At 41.1% G+C, this 23185-nt stretch overlaps 2 protein-coding genes across 2 annotated transcripts; both read left to right on the top strand.

The window, feature by feature from the left end:
* Positions 1-7982, top strand: lamp3 (lysosomal associated membrane protein 3). The gene is made up of 6 exons (XM_072660540.1): positions 1-78; positions 1104-1327; positions 2654-2773; positions 3412-3481; positions 4257-4427; positions 5810-7982. The coding sequence occupies exons 1-6, from the start codon at positions 18-20 to the stop codon at positions 5947-5949; spliced, it is 786 nt and encodes a 261-aa protein (XP_072516641.1). The 5' UTR covers positions 1-17; the 3' UTR covers positions 5950-7982.
* A 591-nt stretch (positions 7983-8573) lies between these two features.
* mccc1 (methylcrotonyl-CoA carboxylase subunit) lies at positions 8574-22518 on the top strand. The gene is made up of 19 exons (XM_072660827.1): positions 8574-8881; positions 9466-9509; positions 11049-11182; positions 11536-11631; positions 12356-12477; positions 12604-12751; positions 13101-13222; positions 13900-14011; positions 14765-14846; positions 15357-15484; positions 16168-16351; positions 16675-16784; positions 18363-18579; positions 18704-18790; positions 19615-19664; positions 20241-20378; positions 20502-20609; positions 21174-21245; positions 21334-22518. The coding sequence occupies exons 1-19, from the start codon at positions 8829-8831 to the stop codon at positions 21460-21462; spliced, it is 2136 nt and encodes a 711-aa protein (XP_072516928.1). The 5' UTR covers positions 8574-8828; the 3' UTR covers positions 21463-22518.
* The last annotated feature ends 667 nt before the right edge of the window (positions 22519-23185 follow it).

Here is a 23185-nt window from a genome sequence, read left to right as displayed (position 1 = left end):
CAGAGCTGTTTCTTCAGATGACTGGTGTAAGACTCACCGCCATGCAGTGTCTCATCCTCGCCGCTCTGCTCTTCCTGGGTGAGTTTCATTTTCTCCACTTTTTGATGTGTGATTCAATGTGGTACAGCTCTAGCCCTCGTGAGCAGAAGCATGTACGGTGAAAGGGTTTCGTGGTTACTTTGATTGTACGTGTAAATACTTACCCTACATGTAAACTGGTCGGACACTGAAAGTAGAGAAGGTAGTTCAGAATCCAAATCAGGCATTCACTCCCCATTTACAGCAGCATACACAAGGTATTCATCTCAGTGACTGACTATGATCAACATAATTTACTCCTGAGTACAGCATCTTGGATAAAGAATATCACAGGCCCATATTCTGCTGGTAAATTTAAAGCTTTACTTAAGATCCTAAATATGTCCACTATGAATTATTCAGTAACTAGTATCAATTATTCAGAATCTAATATGAATGATTCAGTATCCACTATGAATGATTCAGTATCCACTATGAATGATTCACTATCCACTATGAATTACTCAGTATCCACTATGGATTTTCAGTATCCACTGTCTACTACAAATGATTCAGTATCCACTATGAATGATTCAGTATCTACTATAAATTACTTAGTATTTACTACAAATGATTCAGTATCCACTATGAATGATTCAATATCAAATATTAATTATTCATTGTCCACTGTGAATTCAGTTTCCACTATGAATTCTTCAGTATCCACTATGAACTATTATTCAGTAACTACAGATCTCAGTTATACTGAGTTTCCGATATCAATATTACTCAGTAACCAATATGAATTATTCAGTTACTACCATGAATCATTCAGGATCCACTATGAATTATTCATACAGTGGATTAGTCAGTAAAAAATCTGCTAAAACAGAAGTAAAATCATTCAAACTGGATTTATAACATTTATAGCAGTAGATACTCTACTGTGTAACTCAGCACATGTTGAGTGTGACATAACTGAGCAGTGTGTGATGCTGAGAACGGAGGGCTGCTTTAGGCTGTGTGTTCTGTCAGCTTAAACACAGCAGGATTCTGTAAAGCCCCTGTTTGCAACGTGCACACAGGAAACACTCTGGTGTCTGAGGCGTCTAAGGCCTCAAAGGTGGGGTCTGCGCTGTGGGAGGCCTCTGGCAATGAAGAAAGTGCCCCACTTAATGTCTCCAAAAAGCCCACCCTCCAGCCCAAAGAGACGGCGCCGCAGCTGGGAAACTACATTCTGAGGAACCCTAAAGGCCAAGTGTGTGCGCGGGCCGCTCTGGGAGTGGAGTTCATGGTGATAGAGAACAAGGTAGAGTGTGCTAAGACTTCAGCACTTTTTCTCTCTTTCTCAGCGTTAACAGAGGAGGGTGAGAACACACTCTGTTGTGGCGAGTCAGTTCACACCTCACTGAGGGAGCTGCACACAGACACACACACACACACACACACACACACACACACACACACAAAAATAACCAGACACTAAAAAAAACAAATGCATTAATACTTTTTATTAATTAATACTAATTAGTAAAAAAAAAAAGATTCATAAAATAGAAATAAATCTCTAATTGACTTAAAAGACAAACAAAAACAGGATGAAAACAACTGGATGTAAATATAAAAACAAATACAATAAATTTATTTAAATGATTATTATAAAAATGCACTCATAATACAGAAAACAATAATATTTGTCACAGAAATACTCTAAAACATTATAACAATTGGACATAAAAATACTATATATGAAAAGGCAATAAAATAATCTATTACAAAAACAGTCATAACAAAAAAAACAAAATCACAAAAATATATATATATAAAAAATATTTATTTAATAACTTGAGTATGCAATTTATATTACATATAATATATATTTATATATTAAATGTAATACAGTATGTATACTGTAAGTACAATTAGTATCTCTTATATACACAGATTAACTTACTAATAAGAGATCAGCCAATCACAAACTAACTAATAATTGATCAGCCAATCAGAGTCTAAATGATTATAGGCTTACGGTGCATTGTGTGAAAAATGCAATACAACACCAGGTCAAGCTCCAGATCTGCCATCGGCAGCCGGAGTCAGAGAGAGCACAATTGGCCTTGCTCTCTCAGGGGTGGGTTAAAGGCATTTCCTCCCCACATCACCCCAGTGTGCTGTTGGTCAGCATAGGCATCTGTTTGCTGTTGTATCAGAGCTGGGGATCCACGCTTTCCTCAGAGTGCACTGTCTACCTTGCAATGCTGCATCAGTGGCAGTTGCAAATGAGGCAGTGGCTAGTGCTAGTCTTCACCCTCCTAGTAATAGGGGGAGTTTACATGAATAGGGATTGGGTAACTGGCCATCCAAATTGGGTAGAAAATGTAAAATTAGAAAAAAAATGATTTAGAAAATGTAATAAAACACATAGCAGTTAATAAACACACACACTGCACAGAAAACACACTGAGCATTTATATTTTTTATATAATATATATATATAATTTTATTTATTTTTTTTACTTTTTTAACTATTTATATTCCATTTCCATTATGTAAATCACTTTATATGGACCATTTCAAGTGATCATTAATTGATTATGTTAGTGATTAATGTAATGTTTTCCTTTTTATTTTGCAGAAGAAATCATTTTTCAACCTTGACCCCAGATCCACCACGGTGACGGGTTACTGTGGAGACCAGAGGGCCGTTCTTTCACTCGTTTTTGACGGTGGAAATCTGGAGTTCACGTTCATTAAGGTAAATCTGATTTTCCATATTGGCAGCATGTTCATCGTAATGCAGCACACATGACAACACTCACTAGCAAGTGGCTAAACATAGCTAGCATTTATACTGAAGAGCTCAGATGTGGCTGTGTAGCTTCACTTTGCCACTAGAACCTGAATACGCTGTATTTTACACCAACACTCAAGAACCGCCACACCCGAAAAGCCCCAAAACCAATATGACCTGACAGTCTAATTTCCAGAAAGCTAACTGGATGAGGTGGGTTAAATCTAACGTCTGCAGAAATGGGCACCAATCAGCCATCGCTTTAACCGCACCCACCTAATACTGAGTAGCTCCCCCTTGTGCTGCTATAACAGATCTGACCATTTGAGGCATGGACTCCACAGGACCTCTGAAGGTGTCCTGTGGTATCTGGCAGCAATTTGCTAGCAGCAAAGTCCTGTAAATGTGTAGGTGGGGCCTCCATGGTTCACGTCAATGAGCTTTAGGGGCCTGTGACCTCTTGTTAACCAGTTGACCTTTCTTAGAGCACTTTTATTAGGTGCTGACCACTGCATACCAGAAGAAAAGCTCACATCTAGATCTATCTAGATCTATTTCATTGAAATTCAACCTCATGTTTTATGTTTCAATGGCTCTTGCAGGAGGGTAGTGTGTCCTACGTCAGCAAGCTGAGAGCGATCCTGGAGCCAGAGCCGTGTAAGAAATGCAAAAGTGAGTACACCGTGGTCACCATGGTCATAGTTCGGGGAAAAGTGTAAGATGAATTTCCTTGGATCAGCCAAGACATGCTTAGTGTTTAAAAAGTCTGCCTCTTTAGTTTTGCCCTGGAGCTGTGAGGCTTTACTTGTGTGAAGAATCCTTGAAAAACCAGTAAGGGATGGCCCCAAGCCTTTATGTGGCCCTAAAGCCACCCTATACCACCACCTTAGCACCAAATACTTCATCATTCCATAGGGTGACAGATATTGTGCAATACGCTGAAGCACCCAGGCCTTTATTGACCCAAGCACCTAAGCGGCGCATGTCTGCAATTGCCAAGCAGCCAACAGCAGAAATTGATTAACCTAGTATTGGTGTGCAACTATGAAAATAAATAAATATGAAAATTATTGCCTTTACCTGTGTAATACAATTTTGTTTTATTATTCAATGTTATTTTTTTTTTTATCATGATATTTTGGTGCTCTTGGGGGCCCCCTAGTGGTGTTGTGGCCCTAACCTAGGCAGGCAAAGAACCATTTAGGCATATTTAAGACTATATGGACTATATGTTTTTTTTTTGCCTTAAACAACTACACTTGCTTTAATACCTTTAAAAATGTATTGATGTGGTTTGACATCACACCTGCAATCTGAGCAGAGAGCTCTACGATTTCTACGTGTGATAAGTAATTATGGAGCTTTCCTATTGGTATTTGATAGCAACGATATGACAAATAATCACTGCCGATTGTTTTATAATGGCTAATGTTTTATTCCTTCGTAGGCAAAAGCTATCCTGGTATTATGGACCACGAGAAGCTCTTCTCGGCCAAAAATGGCCAGAGTTTCATGTGCAAATCTGATACGTCCCTTATTCTGGCTGACAGCTTCAGGATTAAGTTCATCCCGTTGCAGATTCAAGCGTTTGACCTGCCCAGTGGATCATTTGGAAAAGGTATGAAGATTTTATCTCCACATTTGAGACTGTCTGCATAAAAGGCCCAGAACAGGGCTTCTGATTTTAGGGGTCAGAAGGTGGCCAGAATTCACAGATGATGTTGCTATTGGAATTTTCGAAGATGACCAAAAGCATGGTCTGCTGGAACCTTTATTAAGGTTGGCAGTGTTATGAGCTGCTAGGGGGCGAACTGTTCACAGTTTGGACCTCATGGTTCGGTATGAGTACTTTTTGTCCCATCTACTGTATGTACTGTATTGGGCCCCCCCATCGTATACAGCCTGTAGTTTCTTAAGCAGTACAGTGTGAATGTTAGTGAATACACAAGTCTGCACCCAGGACTGGTTCTGAGCTCACTTGGATACTCAGGTTAATCTAATCAGATGGAACTGACACACTGCTAACATACGCTAACATCAGCTAATCTGCTCTGAAGCACACTCCTGCCTAATAGGACACAATGGTACTGTACGGTTTCTTGATTGCACATATTGCTACAGGCTACCCGATTGGCCTCAAATCAGGCAGGGGGTGCTAAGCAGGTCGTGACATCTGCAAATCCAACGGCTTACAGTGCAAGAGTATAGTATAGCATAGTAACGCTTTTTCCGGACCCAGGCCCGCTCACTCCTCAAGGTCGATACGTTTGGCAAGTCTCTGGCCCTCTTGAACTCTGTGGTTTGGGGTTTGTTTCAAGTGGACTTTGGTGCGGCCTGCTGCAGGTATGGAAGCTATCCGCTCCCAGTGTGGCGTGTAGGGTTGAGTAATTGGTTCATTTTGTCATGTGACTGCTTCCACGTATCTCCTAAATGGCTAAAAACCTTGTTTTCAGGTGTTCCTGCACGGTGAAATGCCATGACTCCTGAAAGTGCTGTTCTTCAAGGCTTGAGGCTTGAGTGCGGACCTCTGTAGTTATGCCCTTAGGCCTTTTCACACTTGTCCCCAATACACAAGTCTGCATCCAGGACCGGTTCTGGGCTCAGTTGAATACTCAGGTTAATCTAATCAGATGGATCAGGAAACATGGCTATTCAGAGAGCAATTTTAACATCCTTTGTCTGGTTGATGGGTCCTCAGATTTAAAAAGAATGGTTCTATATAGCGCCATAAAGGGCCAATGTGTAAGTGTGAAGAACATGATGTAAATGTTCTTTACTGATTTAAAGCTTAATAAAGATGGTTTATTATCTTTATGCAGCCAAAAGTGGTTCTTCTATGGCCTTCTTGTCTCTTGGGTGGAAGAAAAAGTGTAGTAAATACACAGTAAATATAACAAACCAATACAGACTTCTGCTTTTCACGAGAGAACAGTCTGGCTGGCCCACGTTTCTCTGGTCAGCGTTCACACTGAGGTTTTCGCTGTGTATTTATCTTTGCAGAAGCAGAGTGCTGGGCGGACTACACCAAGCGGATCATCCCCATCGTACTGGGCGCAGTAGCAGTTGGAGTCATCCTCATCGCTGTACTGGTTTATGTGCTGACCCGTGATCGCCGTGGACAAGGCTACGAACAACTCTGAGAACTACCATGTGTACAAATATGCAGGACAGTGCTGTGCAAAAGTCCTAGACCTTCTGGAAGAAGGGTTTGCGTCAAGCTGTTTGTCTGAGCAGTAAACGCACTAGAATAAATACAAATAAACAAATAAACAACCCATTTTTATTGTTCTGTTACACATAGATAAAAAAGGCAAGTACAAAGTACTGGACAGTACTGGAAAAGTAGATTTTACAAACCCTAGCTAAACTATCTACAGATATTTCTTCAAGGATGCTTTCCTAAAGGCAATGGCTCTATATAGAACCTTAGCACCCATAGCATCACCTTTTGGATGCTTCAATGGTTCCTCGCCTGGGTACAGGGTTCCTTATATTGGTGGAGAAAACGCTAGTTGGTTCTAGGTACGCCTTTTAAACGGTCCTATATGGCATTGAAACAGGTTTGACTATTGCTATAATCCGATAAGCCTCTTTCTGACCTATATAGAACAATTATGTCTTAGGGAGTACGAGATGATCCTTTGTGAATGAAGAACTCAGCAGGCAAAGAACCATTTAAGCACGGCCTTCTCAAAGGAACCCTTGCAGAACCCTTTTGGTATGAGAGTTACTTTACCACTTCCAGTACTCTCCTGGCCTGGAGCAAGGCCAGCATGTCCAGTTCTCATCCCACACCTATTTTATTTGATCTATTCAGTCCTTTATTACAGTAAATCAGGTGAGCTGCTGGTGGAGACTTTTGCACAGAACTGTCTGGGTATATATATATATATATATATATAATATATATATATATATATTACATTACACTGTTGGTAGACAGCCTACTGATTATAGGCAATTACAGTTACAAAGACTTGTAGTGATACTGTAAGAAACCATAGGATTTCTATTGTGCTGTATATGTCCAAAAGTATGTGGACGCCTGCTTTTTCAACACTCTCTCTGAAAGCAAGTGTATTAATAGGGAGTTTGCCCCAGTTTGCTTAACAAGTAACAGCCTCTAATCCTCTGGGAAGGCTTTACATTAGATGCTGAGGAGGATTTGATTGCATTCAGCCATGAGAGGATTAGATCAAAGCTGAGGGCTGAATACCCCTCTAGTCCATGCTCTAGCCCACTGTTTCTTAACCCTGGTCCTAGAGGCACCCGGTCCTGCACGTTTTAGTGAGCTCCCTGCTTAACACACCCTCTGCTTGGCTTGTCCATGAGCTGATTAGTTCATTCAGGTGTGTTGGGAGCAGGAAAGGCACTAAAATGTGCAGGGGTGGGTGCCTCCAGGACCAGGGATGAGAAACACTGATCTAGCCCATGTGACCTTAGGCTTCTCCAGCTGTGTGTGCACACCTGGGGAACTATTTAGAAGGGCTGTCTAAATGCTTTTGGACATATAGTGCATTTTTACCTCAAATTTGTTTGTCATTCATTATAATATCGTGTGGTTTTACTCTTGGAATCTTATAAAAAATAAAAAGAATTGTGTTAAAAAAAAGTGTTACACTTTTTAAGATCCTGAACTTTAGTATACATGAGTGTGCGTTCACAAGTGTTTACAGAAAGGTCTTCGGCCTCTATTTGCTATAAATGTGTTTCATGTTTATTAAGGCACTGTTGTTGTCGTTGTGTTCTGTCTGAAGAGGAGCTGAGACTCAGCTGGTGTTTCTCTCATGCTGTGAAAGTCTGCACTGTAGTTCTTAAACCTGTGTAATAATGTAATGCATCGCCTTGCAAAACATCCCTGTCATGCAAATACCTTGTATCTACAAAACGGTTGCTTTACAGCAGCAGAAAAAATCCTTCTTATTTTTCAACAGAAGTCCATGTAAAAAATTCTATTCCAGGTCATTTTGGGGCATTTTTATTGGTACCATTATCTTGAACATTTGGACACAGTGTAAAGAACTAACAGCAAAAATGGAAATGCAAGTTTTTTTAGGGCTAAAAGCCACTAGCTATGGTGACTTTATTGACTGATCAGTCATATTCATGTTTACCTTACATGTGTGTGTGTGTGTGTGTGTGTGAGCTTGGCATCATTGGCAGTAAAATATTAAAAAAGGTATTCGTGGATTGTGGTCCTTTATTTTAAAACTCTAATCTTTATTTTATTTACATAATAAAAGCCTCTTGGAAGCTCTTGGAAGTCATCATGGTGATTCTGCTCACTTGAAAAATCAGGAGCAAACCAAACTCAATTCTTAAGGTTTAAATAAGACTCAAAATCCTCAAAATCCTCTCTAATCATGCTCTAATAAGCATTTAATAATAATAATAATAATAATAATAATAATAATAATAAACTTTGCAACATAAACAAAGCATTTAATAATAATAATAATAATAATAATAATAATAATAATGTCCTATTTCCCCCCTTATTACTGTATTATATTTTATGCTTTATACTAAATCTTTTTCATATTCTTCATATTTTTTAATTATTTAATTTTATAATTATGTTTACCTAATCAATGCTTAACATTATTCCTTTACATTCAGCTTTAAACACTTATTGTTTAATTAAATTAAATTAAATTAAATGCTATTATTTATATTCGTATTCCCCCGCGGCGCCACGCCTCCCCGTCCCGCAATGTGATTGGTGTATCTGAACTACGGGTCGCGGTGAGGCTCAACCGCTGTAGCCCACTAGCTAACATTAGCCAACCATTCATCATTATAGACTTAGCACTGTAGCTAATTCTAGAGGCTCTGCTAATGCAGGAACCTGGATTAAATAGCTGATTAAATTCTAGACGCACACACGAAGAGAAAAAGTGAGATCTGCTAAATTAAAGGAAGCAAATGAGTCATTTTTAAGCCCGTCAGTCCAACCCGTTCATCAGTGAGCCTAGCTTAGCTTAGCTTAGCCTAGCTTAGCTTAGCATAGCTAGTGAAAATGGCAGCTGTCCTGAAAACACAGCTCAGTCCGGGGCTGAGAGCACAGATACAGTAAGATACAGTTCTTAACACGTCGTTTTGTTCTGTTTATGATTTATATAGAGGTCAGGGACATGCATGCATTGGTCAGGGGGTGTTTAGCTTGCGCTGGTGTTTCTAATTTGGAGGAAAACTGCGGCTAACTCATTAAAGTTGGCTACCAGCTGATGTTTATGCTTGATTTATAAAGTTAGAGCTGCCAGGCAAACTGACATCCACACCTAAAGCAGTGCAGAAATGCCCACAACGTCTTGTACCCTGCTTGATCTACTTCACAGCTGTCCATATAGTCTCCAGAGCCAGAATTGCCCAGGTTAGGGTGCAAGGTTAAAGGCACTCCAGGCTCTACAGGCACTACAGGCTCTACAGGCTCTCCAGGCACTGACCAAGTAGCTGCCTTGCTGTCTTTGCAAAAACATGGCCTTTAGACAAGCTGAAGGTGGATGTAGCTAGATGGGAAGCTTAAGGTCCTAACAGGGTATTTAACATTCAATCAAACCAGGCACAAGTCCTCTGACTGCATGCTCTGTCATTGGAAGGTCAGACAGTTTGTTTTCAAGCCTGCCTCACTTTAAAATGTGCTCTCTTGCCCATAGGAGACTAATATGGACCAAAGGATGTGTCCGGCATGCGTCAGTGGGTGAGTCCAACATGCTCAATGGCTTCTTGTGTCCAAAAATATCCAGAACAGATCCAGTAAGAGATAAGATGAGATAAGATAGTCCTTTATTAGTCCCACAGTGGGAAATTCTCAGTGTCACAGCAGAAAGGGATAGCAAGACACAGGGAGTACAGTTACAAAAATGATATAAATAATTTACACTATATACACAATATAAATAAGAATTAAAAAAGCAATAACAATATTATTTACAAGGTATTGCAAATGACTCTTAATTGCACATGTGTGTGGGTTCTGGGGGGGACCTCTGTTACATTGAGGGACCTCTGTTCCCTGAGCATGTGTGTGTAGTTAAGTGTGTGTGTATGTGGTCCTCTGGGAGCAGTGCTGGTTGTGGAGTCTGGCATCAGCAGGAAGAAAGGACCTGCGATACCCCTCCTGAACACACTTGGGGTGAAGCAGCCGGTCACTAAAGGAGCTGCCCAGTGCTGCCAGAGTCTCATGCACGCATGGGGTGGGAGCTGTTCTTTAGCATGGATGCCAGCTTGGCTGTCATCCTCCTGTCTCCCACCACCTGCACTGGGTCTAAGAAGCACCCCAGGACAGAGCCGTCCATTGCTGATGCTGATGCTGATGCTGGTGTTCAGTTTGTACAAACCCATACAAAAACACTGGGCTGTTGAGCAGTGGATCTGCATCTGCAATCTCTGGGGTGATGGAGCTCCTTCCAGTACCTTTGGGATGAGTTGGAGTGGCAGAACTAAGCATGCAACATTAGTACCTGAGTTCAGTTATGTTCTTGTGAGGCAAGATGCAATCAGATCCTCACAGCAGTGTTCAGGCATCTGAAACTAAGAGTAGAGGCAGCTACTGCATTAAAGGGGGGTGAACTCCAAATAAGTACCCTTAATTTCAGAGGAGATGCTGATGAACCAGGTGTCTACAAACCTTTGGACATACAGTGCAGCCGCTGTGCTTTGCATTTACCTATGACACCATAGCAGCAGTATAGCAACCAGACAGGAATTACAAAGCAACCATTTGAGATACTATAGCAACCACCTAGCCAAAAAATAACTAAATGCAAATAATAATACATATAGTAGTAGTAATAATACACATATTACATATGCTAAAAATATTAATTGTAATTAATTAATTTCACATTTGTTCTGGTTATTATTTGCAGGACTCCCTTACTATTTTGCTCTCTTATAAAATGACACACTCCCACTGAAAACATAGGGTATAGGGTGTTTCTGAAATTGAAATTTCTGAGGGGGAGGGTTGTGTTATGTTCAAAAGTAGTGGCACATTTTATATGTTACGTTTAATGTTTAAAAATGTTAAATTAAGCAAATAAACAAAAAATGAGTTGCCCAGACTTCTCCATAAGACTGTGAATCTGTGAATGCCATCTGATTCTGTGATATGGTTATAGAAATGTTGAATTTTATCAACATCTGATGAAAAAGAATAAGATATTTGGAGGAACGGTGTGAAGCTTGTCCCTGTTGTGGCTTCATAATAAATATCTGGACTGCTTTCTCTTTACAGGAAGGATAGAGAAGGTCCTCATTGCCAACAGAGGAGAAATAGCATGCAGAGTGATGCGGACAGCAAAAAAGATGGGTGTCCGGTCCGTGGCTGTGTACAGTGATGCTGACAGGCACTCTATGCATGTGGCCATGGTGAGAAAAAGAGACGTTGTGGTTACTCAAGTGTTGCAGTGTAAATGTTTTCTTAGTGACCGTTACAAACAACTGCAGACAGGATCACTGTTTTTAGTTTAAAATCACATTATCATAGTTTTGGCATCTAAACCATCCATTTAATGGTATTTTTATTTATTTATTTATTTTAATACAGGCATTACAAATGATTCTTATTCCGTTATATTTTCCTATTGAGTATTTTCTATTTTAGATCTTGTAATTAATGTAATTAACGGTTGAAGAATTTAGTGTAGAGTAGTGTAGTGTATTATTATTATTAATATATATATATATATATATATATATATATATAATTTTTTTTATTCTAGGCAGATGAAGCGTATCACATCGGCGCAGCACCATCGCAGCAGAGTTATTTGTCTATGGAGAAAGTTCTTGAAGTTGCAAAGAAGTCCTCTGCACAGGTACTCCCCCTGTTGAGTCCAGATCACGTTACATGATCCGTATGTGAGTAACTTGGTGAATGACGTACAGATGGAAGGAAGGAAAGCTGGTCCATGAGGTGCTTTGCACTAAAAACTGTATTACAGTCCTCCTCTTCTATAGTATTTTTAAATGTGTCACAACTTATGTCATTGTGTCTGTTCCAGTATATTAAACCTCATAATGGGACATAATGGGAATCTGGCAGTTTACATGATATCAGAATTTCATGATTAATGAACCAGTAAAATGCTCAAGAATAACCTGGAAGAAAATCTATGCGTTTTATTAAAAGTTAAGAAGTTTTTAAAAGCCATTGTGGAGATATGTGACAGTGGTGATAAGTACTGTGAAGACCTCTCGCAATTATATTAACAAAGGAAGCACAGTAATATCAGAATTGTATCATTTTTGGTTGATAAACATCAAACAGGTGGTCAGTTTTGAAGCTGATATTTGCTGAGGTATTTATTGAATTTGAATGCTAGACTTCTGCACAGAAACGTCAGCATTTTATTTGTTTTATTGAAATAATTATATATACTAGTTATATTTCTCTCTAATGCTGATTCATGTGAGTTTCCCACTTCTCAAATCCCAATTTCTTCTTATTGGAAATGTTTGTGTTGCCAGGTATGCTAATCTTAATCAGCAGTATTGGATGTTGCTCCCTGATTTTGACTTTTGTTTCTGTTGTGGAAATAGGCTGTCCACCCCGGATATGGTTTCCTCTCTGAGAATACAGAGTTTGCAGAATTATGCAAACAGGAAGGGATCATCTTCATCGGCCCGCCTTCATCAGCTATTCGGGATATGGGGATCAAGAGGTTCCGCCAGAGTGTTTTTACTCTTCTGCCATTACTGATTCTGATGTCTAATTTCTGATCTACCACCGTAATTCCTGATGTGAATTCCATGTAATGCTTCTTTTTTGTTTGTTTTTTTGGTATCAGCACATCCAAACACATCATGTCTGCTGCAGGCGTGCCCATCATTGAGGGTTACCATGGGGAGGACCAGTCAGATGAGAGGCTTCAGGCTGAAGCTGCTAGGATTGGCTATCCGGTTATGATCAAAGCTGTACGAGGTGGCGGTGGCAAGGTAAGAGAGGTTTCCACGCCTGTTCATGGCAGTCATTCTGACAAAACAACCCCAGATGATGACCCATTATACAATTATTGTTGACCCACATGACTAGCACTCAAATATTAATGTACAACAAATATACTGTATAATTCAATGGATAAATGTGAGCTTTCTGAAATTTGGCATTTCAGCCCTGGTTCTGGTTATTGCTATGCGTCCACACACACACACACACATATATGTATGTATATATATATATATATATATATATATATATATATATACAGGACTCTGATATGCCCTGCATTTAGTTAGAGAGCCCAAACGCAGTATTAGACAGTGTGCTCTCCCATATCTCACTCAGGGAATGCGTATCGCACACTCCGAAGCAGAGTTTCATGAGCAGCTGGAGTCGGCGCGAAGAGAAGCTCGCAAATCATTCAACGACGACGTCATGCTGGTGGAGAAGTTTGTGGAGAACCCCAGGTGTGTTAGTCTAACTCCTTTTCCTAACAGCCAGCAGCACAAGCAAGCATCAACTACACAATCAATTCAATTCAGATGTATTTCTATAGGCTTTTTACAACGAATGTTGCCACAAAGCAGCTTTATAGTGTTTAGTTGCGACAGTGGCAAGGAAAAATTCCCTCTGATCAAGAGGAAGAAACTGCATAGGATCCTAGGCTCAAAAGGGGAACCCATCCTCCTCTCGTCCACATTGGATAGCACATACTATAACAAATACTGCAGTTAAACCAGCAACCGTTCTTTAAAACATGGTTAAACTCTCGAGGACTTCATGCGTTGGAGAGAGCTGTAATCCTCTGATTTTTAATAAGGATATGAACTGAATCGTGGGGAAATCGCTATGCATTTGGGATGTTTCAGAGTACCACATTTTGATGTTATTTTTGAGCCATGTTGTGCAGCTAAAACATAAAACAGACATTCTGTCATTGAATTAAATCAGGTTTTGGAGGTCAGACACCTCCAAAGGTTTCTTTGTTTATTTGTATACAATATGAAATATTTCTCTTTAGAATTGTATGAAAGTTGTGTATAGTTAAAATGGGACAGAGAATACTTTTCTGGGGCATCCATTATACAGCCTACCTGTGGAAAGCACTGCTCTGTGATTTCTAAGTGGTCTTCTGTGTGTTCAGGCATGTGGAGGTGCAGGTGTTTGGAGATCAGCATGGCAATGCTGTGTATCTGTTCGAGCGGGACTGCAGTGTGCAGAGGAGACATCAGAAGATCATTGAGGAGGCACCAGGGGTCAGTGTGGCTTTTCATTTCTTTTACATGTCTAGGCTAGTCCTGTTATTGGCTGGTTCTGAAACGTAAGAGATGCTGCCTACTCAGACAGAATTCAGGACTCAGGCAGGCAGGCTAGTAATTTAGCCTTTCTGTTTTATTGGGCGAAAGCGCGAATGGCTAGTAAGAACACTAGCATCTAAACGCTCATTTGTGGCAGTTAGCTGTCGATACCGTGGCAAGGACTTAATCACTAAACTGCTTTCTGAGACACTGTGCACAGCTGGACGTCAAGTCCGCTAGCTACCTCCAGTTTCAGACATTCTGCTCGTTTCAGTACAGGTTTTAACACACCCTTATTCAATTGGCTTTGCCATTTCCCTTCAAGGGAGTCCTTGACGCCATCTTCAGGGCTATAAGTGACATTGATTACATGGCATCTCCCAGGGTTGAGGGATTGAGCAAACACCAGTGTGGACTTCAGAAGAATTTGCCAAGATATCACAAAAAATTACACAAAGCTGTTTATCACCCATAGCAGCAAATTACTTTAACATGCTTAATATATGAAAAAATAACATTTACTTTGCTGAGCTTAATGTTTATCCTAGGTTTACGACTGACTCTTTTAAAAAAAAATTTTTTTTAGCACTTTATGTGTACAAATGCAGCATGTGTCCTATGGTTTTCTGTTGGTTGCTTTTGAAGGCCTTAAATTACTCTAGTCTTTTCTTTACTCCTTGTTTGTGTGTACACTTGTTTGTGTGACCGCAGCCTGATATTAGTCCTGAAGTGAGACGTAAACTGGGAGAAGCAGCAGTCCGAGCAGCTAAAGCAGTCAACTATGTAGGAGCAGGTAAGAAGCTGATTAAAACACTAGTTTGGCAAAACATCAAATGGAAAAAATCTCCAAAGTAGATCATCCATGACATGTTTAAGGAATATTAGCATTTCCCCACTAAATATCTTGGGGCTAACTGCAGGCCTTAATCTTCACACACTCAGCTCAAACTGTGTGGAGGTTTTCAGTTATCTCTAGCGGACTTGCTTATGTGGTGTCTGACACTGTATGACTTACTGTTGTGTATAAACTTGGACTAAAGTTCAGAGCAGATCTTAAAAACAGCTGTTGATGTCTGAAGTGTAAAGCCTCCATTAATCCTCCATTAGCTACATTAGCCTTGTTGCAAACTTCAGACACTAAACCGGTCTTGGTTGATTGACTACACTTACAGTACGGGGGGTACGGCTCTCTGTACGTCTCTCACTACTTTAAACTTCTGTTAGAAAAAAGACCTGCAGGGTGATTACACTGTGTAAAAGGCTGTCCGCCTCCAGGCTTACCACGCTCGGTCTGTGTTCACAGGCACCGTGGAGTTCATTATGGACCCTAAGCACAATTTCTATTTTATGGAGATGAACACTCGCCTGCAGGTGGAGCACCCGGTCTCTGAGATGATCACAGGCACAGACCTGGTGGAGTGGCAGCTCAGGGTGAGAAATGAGAGAATAATAAGAGAATAATGAGAATAATGGCTGTGCTTTGAGGTTGTGTGTCATTGTGGAAAGCATAAATTCATAACATTAATGAGAATTAAAAGAATCAGATTGATCAGATAGACCAGAGGTGTCCAGTTTGGTGATTTGTCAGCTTAAACATACACGATTTGGACAAAAGTATTGAGACACCTGCTCATTCATTTTTTTTTTTTCCAAAATCAAGGGTATTAAAAAAAGTCTATCCTGCCTTTTTTGGAGTTACTGCCTCTACAGTCCAGGGAAGAAGGCTTTCTACTAGGTTTTGAGCATTTGATTGTAGAGCGTTAGTGAGGTCAGGATGGTGGATGATCACCACCTCCTTTTTATCCCTATTTCTCCAACTCATCCCAAAAGTGTTGAATGAAGCACCATCCATCATCCACTGCTCCACAGCTCAATGCTGGGGGGCTTTATACTTCTCTAGCCCATGCCTGGCTTTAGGCAGCATGGTGCCAATAGGTTCATGTTGATCTGCTCTAGAGAGTTCTATTCTATTGGCAGTACTTCTCTATAGTGTCTACTTAAAGTAGAGAAATGCATTCATTAGAAGGGGTGTCCACAAACATTTGGAACACTTGCAACCATAACTACACTTCCCTGTACAAGACTTCCTTATTCAGCTTTGTGTGGGTTTTCAGGTAGCAGCTGGGGAGAAGCTTCCTCTCTCTCAGGAGGACATTGTGCTCCGAGGTCACTCGTTTGAAGCCCGAATCTATGCTGAAGACCCCAATAACGACTTCCTGCCTGGAGCGGGACACCTGCAGCACCTGTCCACTCCACAGGCGGACGAACACACGCGAATCGAGACTGGGGTCAGAGAGGGTAACTGCAATTCATTCTGCTGTCAATAACACTGTATAGCTGTAATGGAGATTGTGGTATATACTGCTGAAGCAACTGCCCATTGACTTCTGTGGTGTGTTTAGAGTCAATAGGTCGTCAATTTATTTAGTAAGTACAGAGAAGGACTGCTAGATCAGGGATGGAACTTAACTCTGATGGATCTCCTTGATTTCAAATTCAAGCATTTTGAGGCCCATTAGCTCCTCAGAGAGTTCAGCATTACTGTTAAAAAAGCCTAATAAAAATAACAGAAAATCAGATTTCTCATAAGTTGGACTAAGTTTTGTGTGTTCGTGTTTTAGGAGACGAAGTGTCCCCTCATTATGACCCCATGATTGCTAAGCTGGTGGTGTGGGGCGAGGATCGCTCTGCAGCACTGAGGAAGCTCCGTTACTGCTTGCGCCAGTACAATGTAAGTCTGCCCTCTGCTGGAGAACATCACTCATTACATCTACTCATTCTGTAACATTTACATTTACATTGACGGCATTTAGCAGACGCTGTTCAGTCAGAAAATTCCCTTGGCTAGGATCCAAAAATAGCTATAAGCGTGGAAACTACAAAACACCCAGGGGAGGTTCGTTCCACCACTTCAGTGCAGGACAGAAAAAAGCCTGGACGCTTGTCTTCCGTGGATTTTAAGGGAGGGCGGGTCGAGCCGAGCCGTACTTGAAGCTGGGAGGGCTCTTGGTACAGATTGGCTTTTGCTCACTGGCAGTAAGTACAGAGGGGCTTTGCTTCTTAGGCCAGCATCAGGTTTTTGAATTGGATGCAGACAGCAGCTACAGGAAGCCAGTGAAGAGAACGCAACAGAGAAGGTGAAGCATGTCGCTGCATTCTGGATTAATTGCAAGGGCCTGATGGCGTGAATTGAGACGCGTCCTAAAAGAAATCTATAGTTTAAATATTAATAAATAATTGTTACAGTAATACCCCAGTTTATAAAAATGCTCTATATCTGTACAGTCAAGCCAGAAAGTCTGCACACCCCTTTCACCTTCTCTGTTTTATTATGTTACAGACTTATTCTACATTAGATTGTCACAAAATTCTACACATATTAGCCCTCAAAGTGAATGCAGGTTTCTAGACATTTGTGTATTAAAATATCATATATCATATATATGTATCATTCGACCTGACGGAGCTTGCAAGGATATGCCAAGAGGAATGGGCACAAATGTCCAGAAACAAGTGTGCCAAGCTCGTAGCTCTTTCCCAGGACGCCTTGAAGCTGTATTTGCTGCTGAAAGGTGCATCAAACAAGTATTAGGCTAAGTACAGATATGTAACCCCTAAATTATCTATTTTTGTCAGTAAATTAAACCTGCATATGTTTTAAAAAAATGTTTTTATTATTGGCAAGTGTGTGTAGATGTTTGAGGCAAAAATCTCAGTCTATCGCAATGTCCGTAATGTAATAAAACGTGGAGAAGGTGAAAGGGGTGTACATCTAATAAATACAGACTTTACTGTGAATTGCACACCCTTGCAACATTTCTGCAAAGTCATGTGAAAAAGGTTAGGGCACTTCATGAAAACCTTTGTGTTTTTAAATATATTAAAACATCTGGACACATAAAACTTAATATAAAAATATAAAGAAAAAAGGCACCCAAAGCTCTAATAGCTGCTATTTAACCCATTGGCTGAAATAACTTCATTTAGATGTGTCCTATAAAGATCTACCAGTCTCTGACATCAACTGGGAGAAAGTGTTTCCCGCTCCTCCATGCAGAACTCTTTCAGCTGTGTGACGTTTCAGCTTTAGTTTTTAGACGGGTGTTCTCGCGTTTTCCTCAACCTTCCTCTCATACAGTAAAGAATTCCTAGTGGATTCGATACTGGAGAGATCTCTAAGCCCTACTGCAGAAAAGCAGCCCCAAACCATGACATTCCCACCTCCATCCCTCACAGTTGATCTGGGTTCCTGGGCTCAAATGCTCTGTCTGGTCTACACCTAACGTGTATTTTTAACCTCTGCTTTCAGATCGTGGGTCTGAACACTAACATAGATTTCCTGCTGAACCTGTCGGGACATCCCGAGTTTGAGGCGGGAAACGTGCACACCAGCTTCATTCCACAGCATCACGCACAGCTTTTCCCAGCTGCAGTGCCCCCTACCGGAGAGGAGGCCTGCCAGGCAGCTCTGGGCTTGCTGCTCAGCGAGAAGAAACACACACAGGATTTTGTGCAGCAGTCAGAAGGTCTGTAAAATTATCCACACACAGGTTTATCAATGCTACCTATTTACTAGTAGTAATACTATAGACTGGATCCTCTGAGGTAGACGTATGTAACTGCAATCAGATGCTGGTGTTTTTGTTGCAGACGTCTACTCCCCTTTCGGCTTGGGTAACGGGATCCGGCTGAACGTGTTGTACCGCAGGAACCTGACGCTGCAGCTGGGGCAAAACAGTGAGTGTTGAATATACACACACAAACACAAAACCTCACTGCTCTGATTCAGATAGAACAGACAGAGCTGCAGGACACACACACATACATACTGAGTGAGGTTGCACAGCACTGCGAGTACCTAAGGTACGAATGAGGGAAAGGCAGGCTGATTAGGATCGATTGAAACACCTGTGGCATCACCTGTGACCTCAAACAGAGTGAAGGCTAAATTGTGTTCGTTTTCAGTTCATGGCCTATTTGGGCCCAGTGTAGTCACTTTTAATGGACTAGCAAGGGCTGAGAATGGGCACTCTGACTAGTCTGAAGCTATGCAGCTGCACTGTGTGTTGCGGAGTATTACTGCTGTAACCCTTTTTAAACTTTTAGACAGTAGCCTAAATATATATATATATATATATATATATATATATATATATATATATATATATATATATATATATCTATCTATATATATAGCACTTGGAGTGCATGGAGCATTTCCTAAATATTCAGACCTCTGGACCGCCAAGTTGGAGAACACACTGTCCTGCGCTGTAATCATGTTCTTTTATCCACACATGATCAATTATGCTGATTAATATACTCCATCTTCCTCCACATGTCCGAGACAGGAGACAGTTTTTCCTGGAATAGCATGTTCCCCTGCATTATAGATGAGCACTAATGTGTATGAGGGAGGCTATTGATCACAGTGAAGGATTTTTTTTTTTTTCTTTGTTCAGCAAAAGGATCTGATTTACTGCTTGAGTAGATAGAATCTGATTGCGTGTGATGCTGAAGTGTTATGAATGAAATCACTGATGGAGTCTGATTTCTTGCAGAAGTGTCCGTGGCTGTTACATACAATACTGACGGGACCTATAGCATGGAGGTACGTAATAAAAATAATAATAACTAATAATAATATATTTGTAAAGCACATGACACAAGGGGTTAGAATGAATGAATGAATAAAAAAATAAAAATAATGATCATGGTAGACAGTGAGCAAACGTGCCCAGAGCAGTGACCAGCCTCTGCTGCCACGACCAGGGAGCAGAGACTGTTAAGGACCTTGCTCAGGGGCCCAACCGAGGCAGCGGACTAGGCCGCTGCCGATATGACCCGAGGACTGCTGGTTTGAATCCCGGGTCGTCCGGCCTGCCAGCCATTAGCAGCCGGAGCCCAAACATTGTCTGTGCTTTTTCTAGATGGCTAGATGGCGCTCTCTCTTTCTCTCTCCCCACATCCCTTCAGTACTGGCGTCTGCTAGCCCATGCATTAGCTAGCCTCTGAGTGGGTTAATTGCACGTGCCTTGTATTCTCAATGCGACTGCATTCACCGAACCCTGACCCTTGTACCATGGCAGTTTGGTGCGAATACATGTACCATTACACCCCGATATATTGCTACTGTTACATTTGTACACTGGAAATTGTGTGTGTTAATTTTGGGTGTGTGTGTTAGATTGGAGGCCAGGTATTCCATGTCTCGGGCGAGTTGCAGAATGAGGGCGGAGCTACGTACCTGCGCTGCTGCGTGAATGGAGTTTTGTCTCGGCCGAAGCTGGTCATCCTGGACAACACGATCCACCTCTTCTCCATGGTGGGTAGCTAAGAGGTGCTATATGGCATCAGTTGTTGCACTGCGTCTTCATTATTTATTGATTATTATATTGTAACCAAAGACATTGATATGTATGACTTGTATGTGGCTGTCTCTCTGCAGGAGGGCAGTGCCCAGGTCAATGTGCCTTTGCCCAAGTTTCTGGCTGGTGTCAGCACTTCTGGGGCACAGGAAGGTGCTGTGGCACCCATGAGTGGCACCATCGAGAAGGTACTGCGACACCACACCCTATCATAGACATATATTCAAGATATAGTAGAGAATTACATGATGCAGAAGTCTACAGCGGCTAAACCTAACTCTGACTGTAACCCAATCATAACCCTCTTACTGCGATTGGTCCTAATCACTGCCCCATTTTGTTCTGACACCTCCCCCTCATTGCTATTGGTCTTAATAAATCCCTCATTGTGTTCTGAGATCCTCCCCCTGACTGTGATTGGCCCAAAACAACTCATTGTTTTGTTCCAAGACCCTCCTCCCCTGACTGAAATTGGTCTTAAGAAATGCCTCGTTGGTTCAGAGACCTCCCCTTCACTGTGATTGGTCCGTATCATTGCCAAATTTTGTTCTGAGACCTCCCCCTCATTGCTATTGGTCTTAATAAATGCCTCACTTTGTTCTGACACCTCCCCCTGACTGTGATTTGGTCCTAATCGTTCAGAAATTTGTGTAAATTTGATTATTTTTTGCCCGACTGTCACTTTAATGACACACCGGTCCCATCTGTACACTAGTACTATGTTTCTTATGTCCACTCTGCTGGATCTGCAGGTCTTTGTGAAGGCAGGAGACACTGTCCAAAAAGGAGATCCTCTTGTGGTGATGATCGCCATGAAAATGGAGGTAAATTACAGATCATTCCCTCTCTCTTCTCAGTCTACACTTACTCCTACCTTTACTGGCTCCTGATCCGATCCTGTTTACCTTCCAGCACACCATCCGTGCCCCCAAAGCCGGAGTTATTAAGAAGGTTTTCTACAGAGAGGGGTCGCAGGCCAGTCGGCACGCAGCACTGGTGGAGTTCGAGGAGGAGCCCGAGCCGGCGAATTCACAGTCCTGAGAGTTTTGGAGGGACTGAAGATGGTTTAGGAGTTTTTTCTGAATTCTGAAGGTCCTGGAGGGCTGCAGTCCAGCACAGTTTGGTGATTTTTGTGTCTGCTGTAATGCACCTATTGACCCTGCTGACCAGCGCTGCACGATATTGCCAAAATGCAGTAGTATTGTGGTTTACTGCAATGATACGGTTAAGAATGGGCCTGCGTAATTACAACCACAATAGCTTATAGGACGATTTGCAGCTGATATATCGTGCAGCCCCTACTTGAAGCTCACTGTTGAGTTGAATGAGGTGCGTTAGAGCCCAGAAATCACCAAACTGAGACTGATGGCCCTGGAGTAAAGGTAATATTAACTGTAGTTACTGCTGGCAACGAAGCCTTATGCACACTTCCAGTGAGCTTGATTCATTACACTAAGATTAATCAGACGTTCTACATCATTGGCTAATGTGGATGTTTAGGAAATCTGACCTCCTGTGTTTCTGCTTTATAAACGTCCCGGGTTTCTTGTTCTAGATGCTGTTTCTGTAAACTCTTGTCTGTGTGGTTCTCTTCATGGTTTGTATGTGCCTTTTTAGAGACCTTGTATTTCTTAGTGGACAAAAAAAAAGCTGAATTTCATGGGGAAGAAGCCAGGCTTCAGCCAGTAGCCTGGTCACAATTTCATTAAGAAAGCCAATCAAGTGTAACTTGCAGGGTTAAAGAAACAATGAAAGTCTGATTGGTCACTCAGAACATCTAACGTTCACTAAACACACTTTTCTGGTCTCTGACATACCACTGATTTTTCAGTTTTCTGCATAATTAAAGGTTAACAGGTGAACAAGATTTGGTGTGGAACGCTTCATGTAGAGACACTTACCAAGTCAGCAGGGTCCACAGTGCTGGTGAATGAAGCCAGATGTCTGAAGAGTTGAATCCTCTTAAAGCTCCGTCACAGGACATCATTATACTGGAAGGTTATGAATGCACTGTCTGAGGCCTGAGATGCTGTTTTACAACAGATTCTGAGAAGATTTTGGGTCTAAAATGTTAATATAATATCTTTAAAAGAAAAATTGTCGTTTCAGTGTCTTTCAGTAAAGAGTCCTGAGGATTTTAAAGCTTATTTAAAGCTAAATTATTAGTGGGACAGGGTTCTTTCCACCAGTCAGCCATAACATTAATACCACCTAGTATTGAGTAGATGCTGCCACAACAGATCTGACCGTTCATGCCGTGGATTCCTGTGGAGTCTGGCACCAAAACATTAGCAGCATCCTTTAAAAGCTGTGAGGTGGGACCGCCGTGGATCACATCAGTCAGCACGATGCTATTTTGACATTATATATATATATATATATATATATATATATATATATATATATATATATATATATATATATATATATATATATATATATAAAATGTGTGACTTTTCTTCCCATTCAGATTTTGCAAAGGCTGAGAATCTTGCAGGGTTAGTATTTGCAAGAGTAACTTGGATGCCTTTTAAATTCTTTAATTTTTAACATTTATTTTGTAATTATTTCCTGATTATTTTCATTGAATTATATTACAAGGCCTATTTTACGATGGCCTCCTCCTCCTACCCCATCAGACGTTCCTGTTTAGTGCAGGAGAGAGCTCATCCACCACATAGCAGAACTCTGACGCTACCACAATGCCCTCAGCAAAGCACACTGAGAGCCACGATAATGTAGTTCATCACATCAGCGCTAAACA

This window comes from Salminus brasiliensis, chromosome 17 (genome assembly GCF_030463535.1).
Source record: "Salminus brasiliensis chromosome 17, fSalBra1.hap2, whole genome shotgun sequence".
Classification (NCBI taxonomy): Eukaryota; Metazoa; Chordata; class Actinopteri; order Characiformes; family Bryconidae; genus Salminus; species Salminus brasiliensis.
Note: the sequence above shows the minus strand (reverse complement) of the source record. Positions and strands in the feature narration are given on the sequence as shown.